Consider the following 20,356-nt stretch of genomic DNA (forward strand, 5'->3'; position numbering starts at 1 on the left):
ATTGCAGACTCTGGGTTCCCCACCCAGTACCAGAGGATGGAGAGACCTTTCTTAAAGTTGGGCATAGTGATATGCACTTGTAATCTAAATTACTGAGAGGCTGAGTGACAACAAAACCCAGTGGGTGTGGTGGCACATTACTATAATCCCAGCACTCTGGGAGGCTGAGACAAAAGGATCACAAGTTTGAGCCCAGCCTGGGCAGTTTTAGTGAGATGCTGTCTCAGTTTTAAAAAGGGCTGGTTAGAGTAGCTCAATGTGAAAACCTTAAGTTCCCCAGTGCCACAAAAAACAAACTTTGTCTAGATAGCTTGGCTGTAATGAGGTCTCTGTTCTTTGTATAACCTTTCTTCAAGGATTTTTCACGTCCGTTCAGCCTAGGTTTGAAGGACCAGGGTTATAGTGAGTATGAAGAAGGGTCTTAAAATTTAAAACAGTAGAACAAAAACTTAGAGCAATAAAAGTTTGGCCTGTACTGAATAATGACTATATGTATTTGTACAAATCATGTGATTATAAAATGTAATAATGTTTCATGCACTATTAACAAACTATGACTTTTTTAGACCACTAATAACCATTTTTTATATGAAAGAGAAGTCCTGATGTCCATTTCCATCTCATTACCAGTTTGGTTGAGCAAAGGATTGCTTGATTTTGCTTTCCTTTGTGTTTTCTCAGGATCAGAAATAAACTTCAGTATGTTGAGTAGCTCAGAGACATTTACTTATATTAGGTGATCTCTATTAACACAACTTGTTTTATGTTGTACATTCTTTTCTGGTCCATCTGCCTATGAGTTACTATATTTCCTTGTCTGCATATGTAAAGTGACATAAAAGGGAGTATGTTCAGTTCATAGACAGTAGCAACCCAAAATTTATGGACTAGCCCTTTAGGTAAATAGCAGATACTACTTCTGTGTGCTTCAAAATTTAAAACATTTGAAAAAAATTAAACATTTGCTGCCCTTGTGGCATAATGAGATACTTAATTCTCCCCTGGCCTTTGGACAAATGGAGTAGAATACCTTATTTCTCAAAACTCCTCTTAAAACTGCCATCTATAAACATAGTTTTGTTTAGAGTTACTTATGCTTCCTTTCTACTGATATTCATAGTCTGCAGAGAAATATTGGTCCTAGTGCAATAAAATTCATTCCTTGAAATGGATCAGACTTGTAATCCTCTAAATGATGGAAAAGTTCTGCTCTCATTTTAATGCAGAAGATCTATCTTCTAAATATAAAATAGAATTAAAATGGAAAGACATTCTTAGTTGAATGTTAATGTGTTTTTGAACAATTTAAAATTGTTGCCAAAGTTTTTTTTAACTTACTTTTCTTAGTACGTTTGTAGTATTTAATAATTACATTCATTGTGGGGAATTGGTACATGTACATAATACATCGTAATGCTTTTTGTGTCTCCTTTCCCTGTCCTCCCTCCCAACTCCTTTCATCTCTTGGTCTCTTCCCATTTGCAGAAGCCCTGCCTCCTAGTTCCAATTATCTCTCTTTTATTTTGCTCTTTGTTTATATTTTGGGTTTTTCATAAAGAGAAACCATTCAATTTCTAAGCTTGTGTGTCTGATTTATTTCACCTAAAATTATGGCCTCAGGGTGCATCTATTTTCCTACAAATGACTCAAGTTTATCTTTTATAGCAGAGTAGTACTCCATTGTGTAGAAATATTTTATAATTATGTATTTCTTTATACCTATTGTGAACTGATGTTATCTGAAGTGCTATTCATTCTTTCCTGCCATTTTTATCATTTGTTGTCAAGTTCACTTTGAAAATATTTTATTTTGAAAATGTGTCGTTTTCTAATAAAAAATAGTGTGTGGGGCCAGGGATTTAGCTCAGTGGTTCCGCCCCCTGCCTCACAAGCAAAAGGACCCAAGTTCGATCCCCGGTACCAAAAGAAAAAAAAAAGAAAAGAAAAAAATAGTGTATGTGGTTTGATAATTTTCTAGGCATGCTTCCAGAAGAGTGGTGCATCAGTGGTTGCTATTCGAAAATACATCATCCATAAGTATCCTTCTTTGGAGTTGGAGAGAAGGGGTTATCTCCTTAAACAAGCACTGAAAAGAGAATTAAATAGAGGAGTCATCAAACAGGTAATATTTATTGTTGAAATTGAGATTACTTCCACCTGGGGATAAGCTAGCTGTAGAGCATGTGCCTAGTATTCTTGCTTAGGTTTTATACCCAGCAGTGTGTGTGTGGGGGGGGGAACAGAAATAAGATTATTTTGTGTATCAACTGTACTAAGTCTATATTTAGAACACTTATTTAACCCAATATGACAATAGCATTCTTCTTCAGTTTTGCGGTTTTGCAAACAAAAGCTTAGAGGGAGCTTGGCATGATGGTACATCCCTGTAATCCCAGCATTCAGGAGGAGGCTGAGACAAGAGGATCACTACAAGGTCAAGGCAAACCTGGTCTACGTAGTGAATTCAAGGCCAGCCTGAACCACATAACAAGACCCTATCTCAAAACAAAACAAAAACCTCAAAGGGTTACGATTATCCATTATTGAAGAGCTAAAGTGGCACCATAATTAGGAAGGATTTCATCCCAAGTCTTTTGATTCTTCTTCCATTGTTTTCTCTCTGAAGAGTTAAATGGCACTTTTATGAGCTCTATCATTGTGACCTATAATTCTTTTAGTCTAATGTAATGTTACAAGTGTAAATGCTGGAATAATTTTCTTTATTTTTTTCTTTGTTTGTTTTTTGGTACCGGGGATCGAACTCCGGTCCTTGCACTTGCAAGGCAGGCAGTGGTATTGGAATAATTTTAAATAAAACTTAATTTAATTTAGGTAAAAGGAAAAGGTGCATCTGGAAGTTTTGTTGTGGTCCAGAAATCAAGAAAAACATCTCAGAAATCCAGAAACAGAAAGGTAAGATGTCTATACCAGAGTTTGAGTACTAAAATACTATTGCTCTTAAAGATAGCAGCATTTATTAAGTTCTTACTGTGTGGTTGCCACTATGCAAAGTGCAGCCTTTCTAGTAAGGTCTAGAGAGGTTGTAAGTAATTTGCCCAGCTAGTATGTAGAATGGCCAGGGTGCAGATCCAAACAGTCCAACCCAGTTAAGTCCATGGCCTTAAATGCCTTATATTGAATTATTGGCAACTATATGAATTACTCTGTTCTTGGTGAAATATCTTTTAAACTAGAGGAGGTGTACAAGTACACTTTTACTCAACACTAGGTCTAAAACCTCTTCAGAGCCAATTTTTATGTCTCTTTGTAAATATGAGCATCCCCCTCTCCAAGACAATAAATTCATTTATGTAAAGTACTTCTGTAGTAATAAAGTGAAATGCTATTCATCTATGTCAGTAATTAGAATCATGAAAATTCCTCTGTACCTTTGTTTTTATAACTGATGGTTTTTGTGCTATTTTAAAATAAAGCTTCCTAATATTTTGAATTTTTGTGTAGCGGTTTCTGATGCTGCACTTCATTCTTTTTTACTGAAGGCTGAGACTGAATTAAGTCCTTTGAATAAAGTCTATTATTTATGTGTATTATTAACTTTCTCTGTTTGAAATTTTTATCTGAAAGAAATTGCCACATAATTTGCATTTACTTCACTATGGTAATGGTTTATTTGAATTTTGGGGGAAAAAATGAATTTTCCACTTGGCAGTTCATTTGGCGGTCAGCTAAAGAAACTTTTAAGTTACATGTAGAAACATGAACTGAAAGCTCTATAATCTCATGAACTTTTGCTATTACATTTCAGAAGAGGAGCTCTGCAGTGGATCCAGAACCACAAGTAAAATTGGAGGATATCCTCCCACTGGCCTTTACTCGTCTTTGTGAACCTAAAGAAGCTTCCTACAGTCTTATCAGGAAATATGTATCTCAGTATTACCCTAAGCTTAGAGTGGACATCAGGTATTATCCATTGACCTAGATTTTAAAATGTGATTTTAATCCCTTAGCCCCTTTTCCATGAAAAAGGAAATAGATTAAATTGAAACCGTTTTTTAGTGGTTTGTTTTTTTGCTTCATTATGTTTTCCTTTTCATATATGAAGGTTTTTTGTGTTTTGTTTTGTTTTGTTTTTGAGACAGGGTCTCACTATGTAGTTCAGGCTGGCCTCAACCTCACAGTGTTCCTCCTGCCTCAGCCTCCCAAGTACTGGGATTACAGGAGACCATGAAAGTTCTTAAAAACCAAACCACATAATTCTTGTATAAGATCTTTGATAGAGTATAGTTGCCCTGTGGTGACTAATCATTTAGATTGTCATATTTGCTCATATGTGGATTGATGCAGACATTAATTTGTCAGTTTTGAGTGTGTTTGTGGGAGATCTTTGTTGTGACAACCTTTGAAGAACTGTATTTAGTCCAGAGTTCTTTCTGCAGAAGATTATTTAATGCACATTGTCTTGATATAATTTAATACTGGTATTTACTTATATCACTTAGATTCTTTCAGCTCAGAAGTAACATTTTCAGAGTATCACTTAGTGTTGTTTGTTTGCACTGCTAGGGGTTGAACTCAGGGAGTGCTGATCTATATCCCCAGGCTTTTTATTTATTTTAAGACTGGGTCTCACTAAATTGCTCAGGTTAGCCTCAAACTTGCAGTCTTCCAGTCTCAGCCTCCCGAGTAGCTGGGATTACAAGCATATATACCACCATATTCAGCTCCCTTAGTGTTCTTGAGAGTACCCAATTAAAGAGTTAGTGAAAAATTGCAAAAGAAATGGAAATCATAAAAGCAGAAATTTTGAAATTAGTTATGCCATGATATGATAGGGGGCAGACACAACTATGGGTCAGAAATGCACTGTATGATTCATTTAAAGGTGGAAATACATTTCATGTTTAGTTTCCTTCATTTACTTTTTGATGACTAGAGACCATATCCTCCAGTTTTTTCTTTTGCTTTTGTATTTTGAGACAGTCCCACTGTGTTGAGGCTCACCTTGAATTTACTGTGTAACCCAGACTGGCCTGGAACTCGGGGCAGTCCTCCTGCCTCAGCCTTCTAAAGTCCTGGGATTTCAGGCCTGTACCACTAAGCCCAGCTAAACTTTGCCTTTCAATAATGAATTGTCAACCCAAAGATACCAATGAACCTGAAGACCTTTTTCCATGATTTTAAATTTTTTTATTTTTTTTGGTACCAGGGATCAAACTCAGGACCTTGCACTTGTGAGGGAAGTGCCAGAACCACTGAGCTAAAGCCCTGGCCGTCCATGTTTTTTTAATAGTAACACCTCCCCCTCAGCATGTGTACTTTTATCAACCATATTGATTTTGTTTACCTCTGATCACAGTACTGTTAACACTAAAATTCAGTCATACTTGCTTGGGCAAACAAAAGAGCAAGAAAAAGCGTTTTTTAAGAATGGTCAGAGATAGGAATGTGTCTCAGTGGTAGATCACCTGCTTAGCATAGTGTGGTCCTGAGTTTGATTTCTAGCACCACAAAAGTAAAGCACTGCTCAAAATACATATATATAAATATATATATTTGAGTTGGCTATACTTGTTACCTACAATTTCTCCCCTCCTACTTTATCCCCACTGCTTTGCCTGAACTATTTTTTCCTCTTAGCATCAAAGTGACATATATATTGAACATTTCAGTAATGAATTAGTAGTTCTTGTTGCCCTCTCACCAACATTTGGCACACTTGACTCCCCCGTACTTGATGCATTTTCTTCACTTCCCTTTTAGGATACTGTACCTTTCTGATGTCTTACTCCAACCCTACACCTCTCTTTTCTCAGGCTCCTTAGGATTTCTGATTCACCTGAGGTGCCTTCTGCATAGCTTAGGCCTCTTGTATTTTCTGTCCTTACCCACTTGGTAATTCTTTCCACTTATAAAGCTTTAAAGAACCACCTATATACACATATAAATTCACAAATATATAAATCTAGCCCATACTTTTCCTCTAACTCAGTGGTGCATATACAGATATTTGTTCAGCATCACCACTAGGATGTCTAACTTACATGTCAAAAAACCCTTGATTATCATCCCCGTCTTCTGAAAAAGTCTGTGCCTCAATCTTAGTGGCATCATCATCATTCTAGTTGCTCAGACTAAAAATTCTGGCTTTATACTGATGTCTTCTCATATATGTACATCTAATCTATAAGCAGTTATTTTGGCTTTGTTTTTAAAATATATTGTTGCTATCACTTCCACTGCTGCTACTCTTTTCCATTCTTCTATCATCTTTCACATATTAGAACACAAATAGTAACTTCTTCCTGCTTTTTTCTTGCTCTCCTTTAGTATGTTCTTAACATTACAGTACTAATAAGACTTTTTAAAAATATAAGGTCATATCACCTTTATATTCAAATCCTCAGTGGCTTCCCAACCCTCTCACAGTTAAAGACAGACTGTTTAAAACAGCTTGCAAGGGCCGGGGATTTAGCTTCGTGATTTCGCCACTTGCTGCATAAGCACAAGGACCCGAGTTCGATCCCCTGTACTAAAAAAATAAAAAACAGCTTGCAAGGCACTGTACATCTGTTTCTTCTTAACTCTCTCACTGGCCTCAGAGCCTTTACCTTTGTTCTTCCCTTTGCCTGAACCCCCTCCACGCACACATCGTCCACTTTCGTTTTGTTTTGTTTTGTTTTGTTTTTTGCTTTTTTGGTACTGGGGATCAAACTCGGGTCCTTGCGCTTGCGCAGCAGGTGGCGAAACCACTGAGCTAAATCCGCAGCCTACTTTCTTTACCTCAAATTTTTACTCTGATGTCGTCACTATAGGCTTGCCCTGATTGCTTTATTATTGTTTTGTTTTGTAAACAGAAATTTGTTTTTCACAGTTCTGGAGACTAGAGGTCTGAGATCAGGGTGTCATCGAGGTTGGGTTCTGTTTTCTTGTATCTTCACATGGTGGAAAGAGTTCTTATACCAGTGATGCTAAACCTTTCACAGTTTTCAGTGATTACAAATAGCTGATTATGGCGCACGTATCATAGGTTTGGCACTGCTGCCTTATTACCCACCCACCCCCCCTCCCTGTAGTGGGGATTGAACCTGGGGCCTCAAACATGCTAGGCAAGCCCTCTTTTTTTTTTTTTTTTTTTTTTTTTTTTGGTACTGGGAATCGCCCTTGTGCTTGCGAGGCTGGCAGCGGTACCACCTAGCTAAATTCCCAGCCCTAGACAAGCCCTCTACCACGGAGTTCCATCCCTGTCCCTTACTTTGTTTGAGACAGAGTCTTGCTAAGTTGCCCAGACTTTGTAGTTATTCTGCCTCAGCTTCCTGAGTAGCTGGGATTGCATGCATTTGCCACTATGCCTGTCCATTACTACTTCTTAGAGGTTCAGTTTTGGAAGCGCTCAAATATATACAAAAAAGTCAGACAACCATCATTCCTAACAAAATAATTCTTTCCATCTAAAATCCAGTCCATGTTTAGATGTACTTAGGTGTCTGGAATGAATCTTTATAATTGTTTTGTTTTGTTTTTTTCAAGTCAGTTTTCTGACTTGACACATTACATTTGACTGATCTGACCAATCAAAACCTTTCTCCAGCCTGGACCACATAGAGACTGTGTTCATCCTTTGATTATGCAGGCCAGTCACTGTTGTGGTCCAGTGGTAATAAATAATGGGTTTTTGGAATGCCTTGGGAGTTTAAAAACTGGTTCTGTATATACAGGTAATGACTTAGCGGCTTTGCTTGGAAAAATAAAAGGAATGTTCCTTGTTAAAGATGTTAGCCATTTGGTATTATTTTTTATTCATTTTAATAAATTACTACATATAATAGATCCCAGAACTTTAGATTGGGGAATAAGTTGGACCTATTTCTTTATATTTTTCTTTAATTCATATATTTATCACTTTTTTTTTTTCTTTTTCTGTTTTTCTCTGCAGGCCTCAGCTGCTGAAGAATGCTCTGCAGAGAGCAGTAGAGAGAGGCCAGTTAGAACAAATAACTGGCAAAGGTGCTTCGGGGACATTCCAGGTTAGAGACTAAAAGCTTGATTGTGGACAAGTGATTCTCAAAGTTTTGGGTTTCAAGACCTCCTTTATAATCTAAAGATTTATTGAGGACCCCACAGTGTTTTTGTTTGAGATGCCTCTAAATATTTACTGTATTAGAAATTAAAACAAAAATTTTTAATACTGATTTCATTTAAAAATAACAAAAACTATTGGGCTGGGGATTTAGCTCAGTGGTTCCGCCACTTGCCTCAAAAGCTCAAGGACCCGAGTTCGATCCCCGGTACCAAAAAAATAAAAAATAAAATAAAATAAAAATAACAAAAACTACATGTTTGTATAAATGTTTCCCCAAAAAAATGTTTTAGTTGAGAAGAGGGGCACTTTTTTACATTTTTGCATATGTTTTTAATAGAAGTTGACTATTTCCTCTTCCAATATATTTTGGCCCTTTGAAGAAAATCTAACACAAAATGTGGTTAGAAAAAGATAACTTTTTAAGATTCAGATACTTGAGTCCAGGGATTTAGCTCAGTGGTGCCATGCTTGCCTCACAAGTCCGAGGTCCTGAATTCAATCCCTGGTATCAAAAAAAAAAAGATTCAGATACTTGTGGATAATATTGTTTGATACTACACCAAATCTCAACAAATGGTAGATAGTTTTTTTTTGTTTTTGGGTTTTTTTGGTACCAGGGATTGAACTCAGGACCTTGTGGTTTCAAGGCAGGCATGGTGCCTCTGAGTTAAATCCCTGGCCCCATGGTACATAGATTTTTAACAGCTTTACTGAGGTACAATTTACAAACCATAAGGTATACTTATTCTGAGTTAAATTTTTTTGGTTTTTTTTTTTTTGGTACTGGGGATTGAACTCGGGTCCTTGCCGCTTGCGCAGCAGGCAGCGAAACCACTGAGCTAAATCCCTGGCCTCTGAGTTAAAATTTATAATAGTGAATTTTTGATAAATTTATAGTTATACAGCTGTCACCACAGTTCAGTTTTAGGACATTGCTATTGTCTGAAAAAGATCCCTTATGCCTTGTATGGTTGCATACAACTGTAACGCTAGCTACTTAGGAAGCCAAGGCAGAAGGGTAGCAGGTTCTTGCCAGCCTGGGTAGCTTAGCAAAGACCTCTCCTGTCTCAAAATGAAAAGGGCTCACACAGCATGTAGTTCAGTTCAGTGCTAGAGTGGTTACCCTAGCATGTGTGGGACCTTCTCAAGTACTGATGGGAAGTCCTTTATCAGATAATATAACTTGGAAAGATTTTCTACTATTCTATGGCTTTTTAAATATCTTTTGAGCGCAGACTTAATTCTGTGACTTAATTTTGATGAGGTCTCATAATCAGTTTTTTAAATTGGTGTCGTTGGTCTACTGCCTGACTTGAGATCACAAAAATACACTCATTTGTTTTTTAAGAGTTTTATTATTTCCTTTGAGTTGTGTAGTTTTGGCCTGTGTTCTGTATTGAGTTTTGTTTATGATACGAAGTAAGTTATAATTCATCTTTTTGCATGTAGGTATCCAATTTTCCTGGCACCACTATCTCATTCAATTGTCTTGACACCTTGTCACACATCAGTTTACTATAAAGGTTTAATTCTGTACTCAATTCTGTTCTGTTGGTCTACATGGGAATCCTTAATGTCATCACACCACAGTCTTGTTGACTGTATCTTTATAGTGAGTTTTGAAATTTGGTATTATAAATCCTCTTTTAACTTTTTCGAGAGTTTTTAGATTATTTTCAGTCCTGTGCATTTTTGTGTTAATCTTAAGACCCACATCTTGGGGTAGGGGTAGAATTTTGGTAGAGATTGCATTGAATCTGTAGATCAGTTTGGAGAGAACTGTTATCCTTTACTTTCTGTCAAGTTTTTCTATCCATGAATACCAGACATCTCTTCATTTATGCAATTTCTCTTAGCAATATTTTGTAGTTTTCAGTTTACAGATCTTGAATTTCTTCTGTTAAACTTACTCCTGAATATATTATTCTTCGTGCTGTAATGAATGGAATTGGTTTCTTATTTTCATTTTTAGATTGTCCGGCTAACTTGTAGAAATACAATTGATTTGTCTGTTAATCTTGTATCCTGTGACCTTGATGAACACATTTACTCTAGTTCTGGTAGGGCCTTTTGGTAAATTCCTTAGAATTTTATACATGCATGATAATATTATCTGCCTTTAAAAATGTTTTATTTCTTCCCTTCCAGTCTGGATGTCTTTTACTTCTTTTCCTTGTCTAATTCCTCTAGATAGAACCCCAAGTGCAGTGCAGTGTTCAGTGGGGGTCTGAGTGCAGGTATCTTTGCCTTGTTCTCCATCTTAGAGAGAAAGCTTTTAGTCTTTAACCATTAAGCTACCCTCAGGTTTTTGGTTTTTTAAATTCCTGCAGTACTAGAGATTAAACCTTAGGCCTTTGCTCTGAGCTACATCCTTAGCCCTTTTTTAATATTTTATTTTGAAACAGGGTGTCTGAGTTGTCTAGGCTGGGCTCGAACTCATGATCCTCCTGCCTCAATTTCCCAGAGTGCTGGGATTATAGGCATGAGCCATCATGCCCAGTTTCACTGTAGATTTTTCACAGATGCCTATTATCAGGTTTTGATTTTGAGACAGGGTCTCACTGTGCAGTTCAGGTTGGGCTTGAACACAGTGTTCCTCCTGCCTCACACTCTGGAGTGTTGGAATTACAGGTGTGCACCACTGTCCCCCACTTTATTGTCAGGTTGAGAAAGTTCCCTTCTGTATCACTAGTTTGTTGGGAAATTTTATATTACTGGTTTTTTGAACATTTTTATCATAAATGGCTGTTGGATTTGTGAAATACCTTTCCTCTATTGATATGGTTGTATTTTGGTTTTTTTGTTGTTGCTGTTATTTGTTTTGTTATTTTTGTTTTTTTTCTGTTAATATGATGTTACATTGATTTTTATGGTAATTCCTTGAAAGTTAGTTACCACATGGAACCTGAAACCATATCAGTGAGCTTTTTATACTCTGTTACCTTAAAATTCATTGATTTTTTTTTTTTTTTTTTCTGGTACTGGGGATTGAACTCGACTTGCAAGGCAGGTGCCGGAACCACTGAGCTAAATGCCTGGCCCATGTCTTTATCTTTGAGTGGATAATAATAATAATGATGATGATGATGATGATGATGATGTAACTCAGTGCATTGGATATTTTGAAAATAAGGGTTTACTGAATTATGCAAAATTTTCAAATACTATCATTTTATCATACAGTAACAAAATTTCACAACCATTGGTATCAGCCACTGATCTTGTAAGAATTGATGGTTGAGTATTAAGAGGCTATCAGTTTCACAGTGATAGATAGGAAAGTTTTCCAGGATTTAAATTTTCATTGGAAAGACGGACCTTTGCCAGTGGCAACAAATACTATTGTTTTTCTTTTTTTTTGGTACCAGGGATCGAACTCGGGTCCTTCTGCTTGTGAGACAGGCAGCGGAACCACTGAGCTAAATCCCCAGCCCCTACTATTGTTTTTCTTGAAGTGACAAGCTCACTTAATTCATTTTCAAGGTAGTATTTATCTGATCTTCAACTCTGAATAACCATAGTTTATCTATCAGTTCCTTCAAGAAAAAAGGAAATTCCATACAAATGTGGCTAGTTCAGCTCACAACTCAATCACACAGGTGAGTTTCCTTAAGGACACAATCGTACCTCTGTATGTAGCAGATACATTTTCTGCGTCATCCCATTTCATCCCATGAATATTGAAAAGACATGCATTCAGGTTGAGATTTAAAAATAATTGTTACTGCTTCATCAAACACTTTTTTTCCCTTAGTAATGGGGATTGATCCCAAGGACTTCACACCACACTACACCTACAGCCATTTCTATTTTTTATTTTCACACAGAGTCCCTCTGTGTCAAAGTTGCCCAGGCTGAGTTTGAACTTGTGATCATCCTGTGTCAGCCTTCCAGGGTGCTAGGATCACAGGCATGTGCCACCATTCCCACCTTCAGAGGCCTTCTTAAGTAAAACAAATTTCTTCTTTTTTAAAACCATAAGTATGTGACAAAGAAGAAAATACTCAAACATTTTTGTGCCTCTACCTTGATTTGTGGTAGTATGGCAGCAGTTTTGTCAGCACAATAAAAGGTGTGATAGATCACTTGTGTGTTTTATTATTCAAATAGTTTTGACCTTTAGGTCCTCTGAAAATGGTCTTAAGAATCTCCAGGTATTTTTGAACCACTCTTTAAGAACCAGTACCTACATTGTAGAACATATTTTTTCTTTTTCTGTTTTTCTTATCAGTGCTTCTATTTTTTTTTTTGGTACCCGGGATCGAACTTGGGTCCTTGCATTTGAGAAGCAGGTGGTGGAACCACTGAGCTAAATCCCCAGCCCTTATCAATGCTTCTTTTCCTCAGTCTTTCAGCCTTTAAATACACTACATAATTTTCTATTATACGATACTCTACATACTTATCATATTTTTCCTTTGTTATTTTCTTCATAGTATTAAAAAAGTATTTATTATTAACTTTGATTTTTCAGATGCAACAAAAGGAAATATTTTCCAAAGAATCTTAGTTTATTGGGGGTTTAGCAAGTTAACCTACTCATTGGAGTGGAACTGTCCATATCTTTTGAATTAGTTTCGCTGTTATTTTAAGGTAGACAGAGGAATAGATGGAAGGAGAAAATAATCCTTTAGAGGGTTGAGACTCCTCAGTTAGATTGACTACCTGATGAGTGAAAAGAGAAAGTCCCTAACCTGACAATTTATTGTAAAACGTATCTGTGCTAATGCAGGAACTCCGACCCACCTGGTGCAGAGGAGTCTTGTCTTGAGCTGCATTGGGAGTGTTGTCTTGATGCTTTTCTCTTCCTCCTTGGAAAACAGCTGAAGAAGTCAGGGGAAAAACCCCTGCTTGGTGGAAGCCCAATGGAATATGCAATCTTGTCTGCCATTGCTGCCATGAATGAGCCGAAGACCTGCTCCACCACTGCTCTGAAGAAGTATGTCCTGGAGAACCACCCAGGGACCAATTCTAATTATCAAAGTAAGAGTCAGAGCTGTGTACATTTAACCCTGGTTAGAGGAATTTTCTTATGAGGATACTTTAGAGATCATGCTACTGATATCAAACCATTAACTACTGTATGAAAACCAAAAGAATAGCTTTACAGACTTGCCATTTAAAAAAAGAAAAGCTAGGTATAAGGGCACATGCCTATAACCCCAGCCCTCTGGAAGGCTGAAGCAGTAGGATTGCAAGTTTAAGCTGGGGCAACTTAGGCCCTGTGTCAAAAAAATAAAAGAGAATATAGTTCAGTGTGCAAAGGTCCCAGGTTCAATCCCCAGTGCCACAAAAAAAGAAGTCAAGCTTTATCCATAATTTACAGTGACTACTGATCGGAAATTGATTTTATTTTGCTCCAAAGATTTTTTTCTGATACTTGTCTTTACTGTAATTTAGGTAATTCTCTTAAATTCAGAACACCTCTCAATTATAGTGAATTTTTGCCTATTTCTGAATAGTTACTAAAATACATAAATTTCACCTTGACACCAACCCAGGGTTTTAGAATACTTACTACTTAGATTATTTCTTACTGACTTAGCCCTATAACAGAATATTCTGTTTCAGTAGTCTTTACCTTAGGAAGTAGTGATTTGGGATTAGATGCCTAAGTCTATAGATACTTAACAGCATTTTCACATACACTGTTGGTTGATGAGATGGAGAACTTCTCAGTGAACTGCCACACAAGAATATAGGATGAGGAATTTGGAAACAGTAATAGAAACTACAAACCAGAATAAATTAGTTTGAATTTTAAAAATTTTGAAGTCTTAATACTGACTTAACATATGAATATGTATTTTTTTCATGTTACCTAGGAATGCTTTGTTTTCCTATCTACTTTGAGAACTTGTATTTTTATCTTTTCCCTACTATATTAAAGATATATGTTGTATTTATTTGTACCTCTTACTCCTTGTAGGCTATTTGTGATTCTCTCTTTTGGTCAAATGTGAGTTGTTTTTTTGTTTGTTTTGTTTTTGGTTTTTTTGAGACAAAGTCTTGCTATGTAATTCAGGCTGACCTTAAACTCATCACATATGTAGCCCAGGCTGGATTGGAGCTACAGTGATTCTCCTGCCTCAGCCTCCCGAGTGCTGGGATTACAGGTGTGTGCCACCACGCCTGGCTGGCCAAATGTTTTAGAAGGTGCATTTAATTACTAACCTCTTCAGTGTCACTGATTTTGCAGCTGTATTTGGACATTAAATCATCATATGTTTGTCCTATCTTTTTGTACGAAAGATAAGATTGGTGAAGCCCTAAGGAGCCATGATACTGTTCTGTTGTTGTTTGCTAATTTATGAGGCATTTTTCTTCATCTTTATAGATAATTCTCCTAGATGATAATCAGTACCAGTATTGTGTACGAATAAGTACACAGTGGATGTTTGAATGAATGGAAAACATGTAATATTTTACTTTAGGTCTCCTCTTGACCATTTTTGTGCTACCTTAGGACTAGTCACTTGATCCCTCTGGGGTCAAGTCTTTTATTTATTTATTTATTTTTGATATGGGGAATCAAACTCAGGGCCTCGTCCTTGCCAGGCAGGTGCTCCACTGAGCTCCATCCCTGGTCCAAGTCTTCTTTTTTTTTTAATTACTCTATAGACTCCTATTTCTTTTTCTGTGAATAATTTTGCCAAATTTATGGGCACTGAATAAATGTTTAGTGAACTAAATTCATACTTTTGATCACACAATTCCCTTAACACATGTCAGCTACTGTATGTGCTAGGAAATTAAATTAATGGACATGTAATTGTTGTTGAATTACCAAATCTGAATAACTAGATAACTGTTTTCATTCCTAAATTTTTTGTTCAGTGCATTTGCTGAAGAAAACTCTGCAGAAATGTGAAAAGAATGGGTGGATGGAGCAGATCTCTGGTAAAGGATTCAGTGGCACCTTCCAACTCTGTTTTCCCTATTACCCAAGGTGAGCACTTAACCCCAAATGAAGCATTGGTCATTATAAATTGAACATCTGCTGGACACGTTGTTGCATGCCTGTAATCCCAGTGCTTGGGAGCCAGAGGCAGGAGGATTGTCTCAAGTTCAAGGCCAGCCTGGGCTGCAGAGTGAGTTCAGGGCCAGCCTGGACTACATAGTGAGACCCTGTGTCAAAAAAAATTTTTTTTTAATCTGACTCTGAGTTACAGGGTTCGTTTAATTTATTTTATCCTCGTTACTGTATACTGAACTGGAAATAATTTGAACATAAAGACCTCAAGCAGTATTTAGAGTAAAAAAGTTCCCACATAAGCACAGGGAAGTTTTTGTTTTCCTACTAGAGCTTATTATTATGAACCAACTATTGCTGAAACCAACCACTGGATTCTTCGAGATCTTTGGATAATTGTTTCAGTGTTCATTCTTTATATATTTTTTTTTCTTTCTTTATATTTTTTAATTATAATGATAGAAGACTTTCAAGAGAATTACGTGTAAGTCATAACTGTCCAGTAACAAGTGGCAAGAATGTTGACTGCTTTCAAGAATCCTAATGGCTGGGGATGTAGCTCAGCAGCACAGCATCTACCAGCCAGGCGTGAGGTCCTAAGTTTGATTCCTGGTACCCCCCCAAAAAAAGAACCGTAATTCTGCCTTCATACTTTAGAGACAGGGACATTTATTTGGTACAGGGGATTGAACTTGGTACCTTGTGCTTGTGAGGCAGGTGGGAGGGACATTTATTTGAAAACCTGTCTTTTGTACATAATTTATTTATTTATTACAACAAAAAGATGTAGGAAACACCTCTTCTTGGCCATGCACTGTGTTGTGCACTGATGCTGTTCTCTTACGCATTCACTCCTGCTAAAGTGCTATGGCCTGTACCACTTAAGACCCTATTTTAGCAACGCTACAATGTAACTTTCTTATATTATTCGTGTATAAAAATGTTACTTGAGGGCCGGGATTTAGCTCAGTGGTTCCGCCGCCTGCCTCGCAAGCACAAGGTCCCAAGTTCAATCCCTGGTACCAAAAAAAAAAAAAAAAGTTACTTGATACTTGATTGAGTGAATACTTTAATTTTGCAAACATTAAGCTTTCTTCTCTCTCTCTCTCTTCTTTTTTTTGGGGGGGTGGGGTGTTAGTAATGAGGATTTAAACCCAGGGAGTGTTGAGCTACACTCCCAGGCCTTTTTATTTTTTTCTGAGACGTGGTCTTGCTAATTTGCTTTTGTTGGTCTTGAACTTGTAGTTCTCTTGCCTCAGCCTCCTGAGCAGCTGAGATGGCAGGTATTCTCCACCATGCCCATCTAACTATTAAATTGAATACTTAAGTCATACACATAAAATGTTATAATTTAAGGACATATTCATCAAAAGGATCAAGATTTCTAACATGAAAGACAAGACTGAGGGGATCCTTGCTGAATTTCACTAAAACTTTGACAATATTTAAATGTTGAGGGGTTTTGCCAATTTCATTTTGTTTCTGCGGTACTAGGGATTGAATCCAAGGCCTTCACACTAAGCTACATCCCCAGCCCTTTTTATTTATTTTTGTTAACTTATTAGACAGGGTCTCACTGAGTTGCCCAGGCTGAGCTCAAACTCATGATCCCTCTGCCTCAACCTCCCAAGTGCTGTTATTACAGGTGTCTACCACTTCTGGCTTTTGCCAGTATTGTTAAAGCAAAAGGTCTAGACTGCTATGCAGACTCTCTTATAGGCCATTGGCTGCTGTGTACTTAGTGTCTGGCACAGTGCTAGATACAGGAGTTTAATAAATGCTTACTAAATACATGAGTGATGATATGCTGGTGCATGCCTGTAATCCCAGCACTCAGGAGGCTGAGGGAGGAGGATCACCATGAGTTCCAGGCCAGCCTGCACTACTATACATAGTGAGACCCTGTCAAAAAACCAAACAAAGGGAGCGGGATTTAGCTCAGTGGTTCCACTGCCTGCCTTGCAAGCGAAAGGTCCTGAGTTCAATCCCCATAACAAAACAAAACAAAATAAAAATACAAACATGAGTAAGGATCAGTTTTACTAAATGGTAGGAAGGGAATAAGATATGGTCTGGGACTTTTCATAATTTGTCCTGACTTTGTTCAAAAATAGGTTAAATTATAACCTGAAATTTGTAACCTAACTTCGTATTTTTGAGAGAGTGGAGACAAATGAGAAATGTCCAGGGAGAAGAATATGGGTTAACATTCTTTTCCTTGTCCTGTATGGAACTTCTGGGTTTTTGTTGTGGTGGGTTTTTTTTCCTTTAGCCCAGGAGTTCTATTTCCAAAGAAAGAGCCAGATGATTCTAAAGATGAGGATGAAGATGAAGATGAAGATGAGTCATCAGAAGAAGACTTTGAGGATGAAGAGCCACCACCTAAGCGAAGGTGTGGATGTGTGGAAAATTCTTGTTGGGCAGGGTAATAAATATTTTAGCAAGGCTTGGTGGTGCATGCACGTTATCCCAGCTACTTGAGAGGCTGAGACAGGAGAATTGCAAATTTGAGGCCAGCCTGAGTGGTTTAGCAAGACCCTGTCTCAAAGTAAAAGAATAAAAAGGGTTGTGGATATAATTCAGTTCAATCCTCAGTACAAAAAAAAAAATCTTAAGAGTATAAAATGATACTGATGCTTCCAGGTCCTGAACACAGAAAAGTATGTTCACTCCTCAGGCTTCTCCTCAGGCTTTTAGTGTAACATTTGAATTTATCCTGTCTTGAAAACTCAGGGGCTCTGAATTTGAAATTTGAAGCAAATTGAATACATAATGCACCCTTTGGTAAAACCTGTATCCATAGTTATTTAAAAATACTTCCATATTTTCCTAGGAAATCTACAGAATTATGGGTAGATTTCTATGAATTGATTGAATTTTTATGCAATTTTAATGAACACTAGTGAAAAACTAAGTCATGTTCCTATTCTTAACATAGGTGAGATCCATGTATGCCATTTCTCTTTAGACAAAGCATTTGATTGTCCTGGCAAAGTCTTTCATGTGCTGAGTGACTGCCTTTGCTTTTGTTTTGTTTTCACAGATTGCAAAAGAAAACTCCAGCCAAGTCCCAAAGGAAAGTGGCACCCATGAAGCAGAGAGGGTCTAGGCCTGCACCTAAAGTCCCAGCTGCTCAGCGGGGGAAAGCTAGGCCCCTGCCCAAGAAACCCCCTCCTAAGGCCAAAACTCCCACCAAGAAAGCCAGACCCTCACCTTCAGTTGTCAAGAAACCTAGTGGTAGTTCTTCAAAGAAGCCTGCAGCCAGTGTGAGAAAGGAAGTGAAATTACCTGGCAAGGGTAAATCCACCATGAAGAAGTCTTTCAAAACAAAAAAGTAAATTTTATAGCAAGAAAGGGTATCATCATAAAATTCAAAATCTTATTTTATAAGGTCAGTGTGCATTTGTTTTTAGTTTTGATGCTTACAAGAATCTTTTTTTCTCCCATATGAACATTGTGGGGAGGGAATATAATAAACCAATTTAGGCATTTGTTAGCTTTAGGTGCTGTTTTTGGTGCCTACCCCTTCCCCAATCATTTTAATTTCTGCAATAATCTGGGGGTCTCCTAAACTATATAATCTGTACTTGTCTTTTTTGCCCCTCCTACCTAACCTCTTTTTTTCTTTTTTTTTTTAATGGTAAGCTTTAGTGTCTGTCATCCCGTCCATTACCCACCCCGGTCCTTTCTGTCTTTTTCCCTCTCTCCCTCTCCTGGTTTTACCTAAACAGTTGTAAAGATTTTTATATTTTTAGAATGCATCAAGAACAGGATGCTGGTCAGGTGCTGGAAGTAAAAAGGAAGCAGTGTAGCACTGACTGAATGGTAAAACCTCCTGCCTGGTGACTTCAGTGATAGCTGTAATAATCTTATTTATAAAAGTTACTCCACTAATCCTCTCTCTCCAACTATGAACAGAGACAACTTTGGAAATAAGCCTAAAACAGTGTAATCACATTTGTTTCTGAAGATGCACGATTCCTTCGGGCCACTTTCCACATTGACCAACCTGAAGGTATTGTCCACTGGCCCAGAGGATTGCATTCCCTTCACAGCAAGCACAAGTTCTTTACACCACTTGGTTCTGACTGCAGGGGAAATACAGGAATATATTGAATCCAGTTTCCAGTGTCACCTGTGTTACTGAAAATCAAAACAAAATCTTGATCAAATGTTTATATTTTTTAATATTTGAAGCATGAGTTGTCACTTACTGTTTGCCTTTTTTATGAGGAAATGTTGGAGAGTTACAAATGTAGAAATGTTAGGTGGAAAAACATACAGTACGCTTAAATAAAATAGATTCCAGATTCATTTATGGATTTTTTTTCCCCCTTTCTTTCCATAGCACTTTTGATATCAAGCAATTGGCTTCCTTTTTGAGCTATTTTAAATAAAAAGAAAAAAAGCAAATGAAGCCCTACTGCCTAACCCATTTTTATTTGTATTTGTTTTAGTATTGTGAAGTTGTGTTAAAATAGTAGTAGCTTTCTACTTGAGAAATACCAATTTCTGGATATCGTTTCTCTTCCCTATGGCACTTGACATTTTCATTGTCTTAAACTCATTGGCATACATCTTCTGGCCCCCTGAGGGCTGCCAGAGGCGAAAGGTGTTTGTTTTATATTCATTCCACTTGCATCGTCAACTGGGATCCCATCTGCAGCTTGAGTGTGGTTGGGAAATGGACTTGAGAAGATTGGGTTGAATTAGATCATAATCATGTGTGATCCCATCATGCACTCATTGAAATTTGTGTTGCATGTAAGGCAGTCTTTCCTGTTGTAAATCTTCCTTTTTTATGTACATATATTTTGAAAAATATGAATAAACATGAAATTTTAAAAGCTGCTGAATTGTAGCTTATATTTAAAAGTTTCTGATACATCCTTAGAAGTAGCTAAGTGCTGCCCTTACAGTCTCTTCTACTGCCAGTGGACACCATCACTTTCCTTTTTAAATACACACTCTAATTCATTTAGTTTTGAATTTATATTGATGTTAAATGATGTTTGTAGATATGTTGAATACTGGTTACTTAATTACTCAAAGATTTTAACAACAAAAAGATTTTAACAAATCATTTTGTATTAATTATTTTTAAGGTCACAGAGTTCAGTCTTTTGTATTCAATGAATGTTTAATGTTCAAATAAATCTTTGGACTGGAAAAAAAATTTACAACATTGCAAAGGATAACAATTACTGAGATTCAGGATTGAACCCAGGGAGTGCCAAGCCACAACGCCAGCCCTTTTTATGTTGAGACAGGATGTCACTAAGTACCCCAGGCTAGCCTGAAACCTGGGATCTTCCTGCCTTGGCCTCATGAGTTAGCTGGGC

The 20,356-nt window shown here is 37.2% G+C and overlaps 1 protein-coding gene across 43 annotated transcripts in view; it reads left to right on the plus strand.

Moving 5' to 3' along the window:
- The window catches only part of Hp1bp3 (heterochromatin protein 1 binding protein 3), a 34,362-nt gene extending 14,498 nt beyond the window's left edge, over positions 1-19,864 (plus strand). For 28 of the 43 annotated variants that reach the window (XM_087215056.1, XM_087215066.1, XM_087215063.1 and 25 more), the window contains 9 exons: positions 1,979-2,122; positions 2,833-2,913; positions 3,767-3,921; positions 7,895-7,985; positions 11,575-11,640; positions 12,865-13,024; positions 14,879-14,990; positions 17,287-17,406; positions 18,058-19,864. In XM_087215056.1, coding sequence (XP_087071182.1) covers positions 1,979-2,122; positions 2,833-2,913; positions 3,767-3,921; positions 7,895-7,985; positions 11,575-11,640; positions 12,865-13,024; positions 14,879-14,990; positions 17,287-17,406; positions 18,058-18,352 — 1,224 coding nt within the window. In that variant the 3' untranslated portion in view covers positions 18,353-19,864. The remainder of the gene's footprint in view (positions 1-1,978; positions 2,123-2,832; positions 2,914-3,766; positions 3,922-7,894; positions 7,986-11,574; positions 11,641-12,864; positions 13,025-14,878; positions 14,991-17,286; positions 17,407-18,057) is intronic. The other 15 variants (XM_087215076.1, XM_004850490.4, XM_087215062.1 and 12 more) reach the window with 1 other exon arrangement.
- The last annotated feature ends 492 nt before the right edge of the window (positions 19,865-20,356 follow it).

Source organism: Heterocephalus glaber, unplaced genomic scaffold (assembly GCF_053883595.1).
Source record: "Heterocephalus glaber isolate CG9 unplaced genomic scaffold, H.glaber_assembly_v1.0 deba00001452, whole genome shotgun sequence".
Lineage (NCBI taxonomy): Eukaryota > Metazoa > Chordata > Mammalia > Rodentia > Bathyergidae > Heterocephalus > Heterocephalus glaber.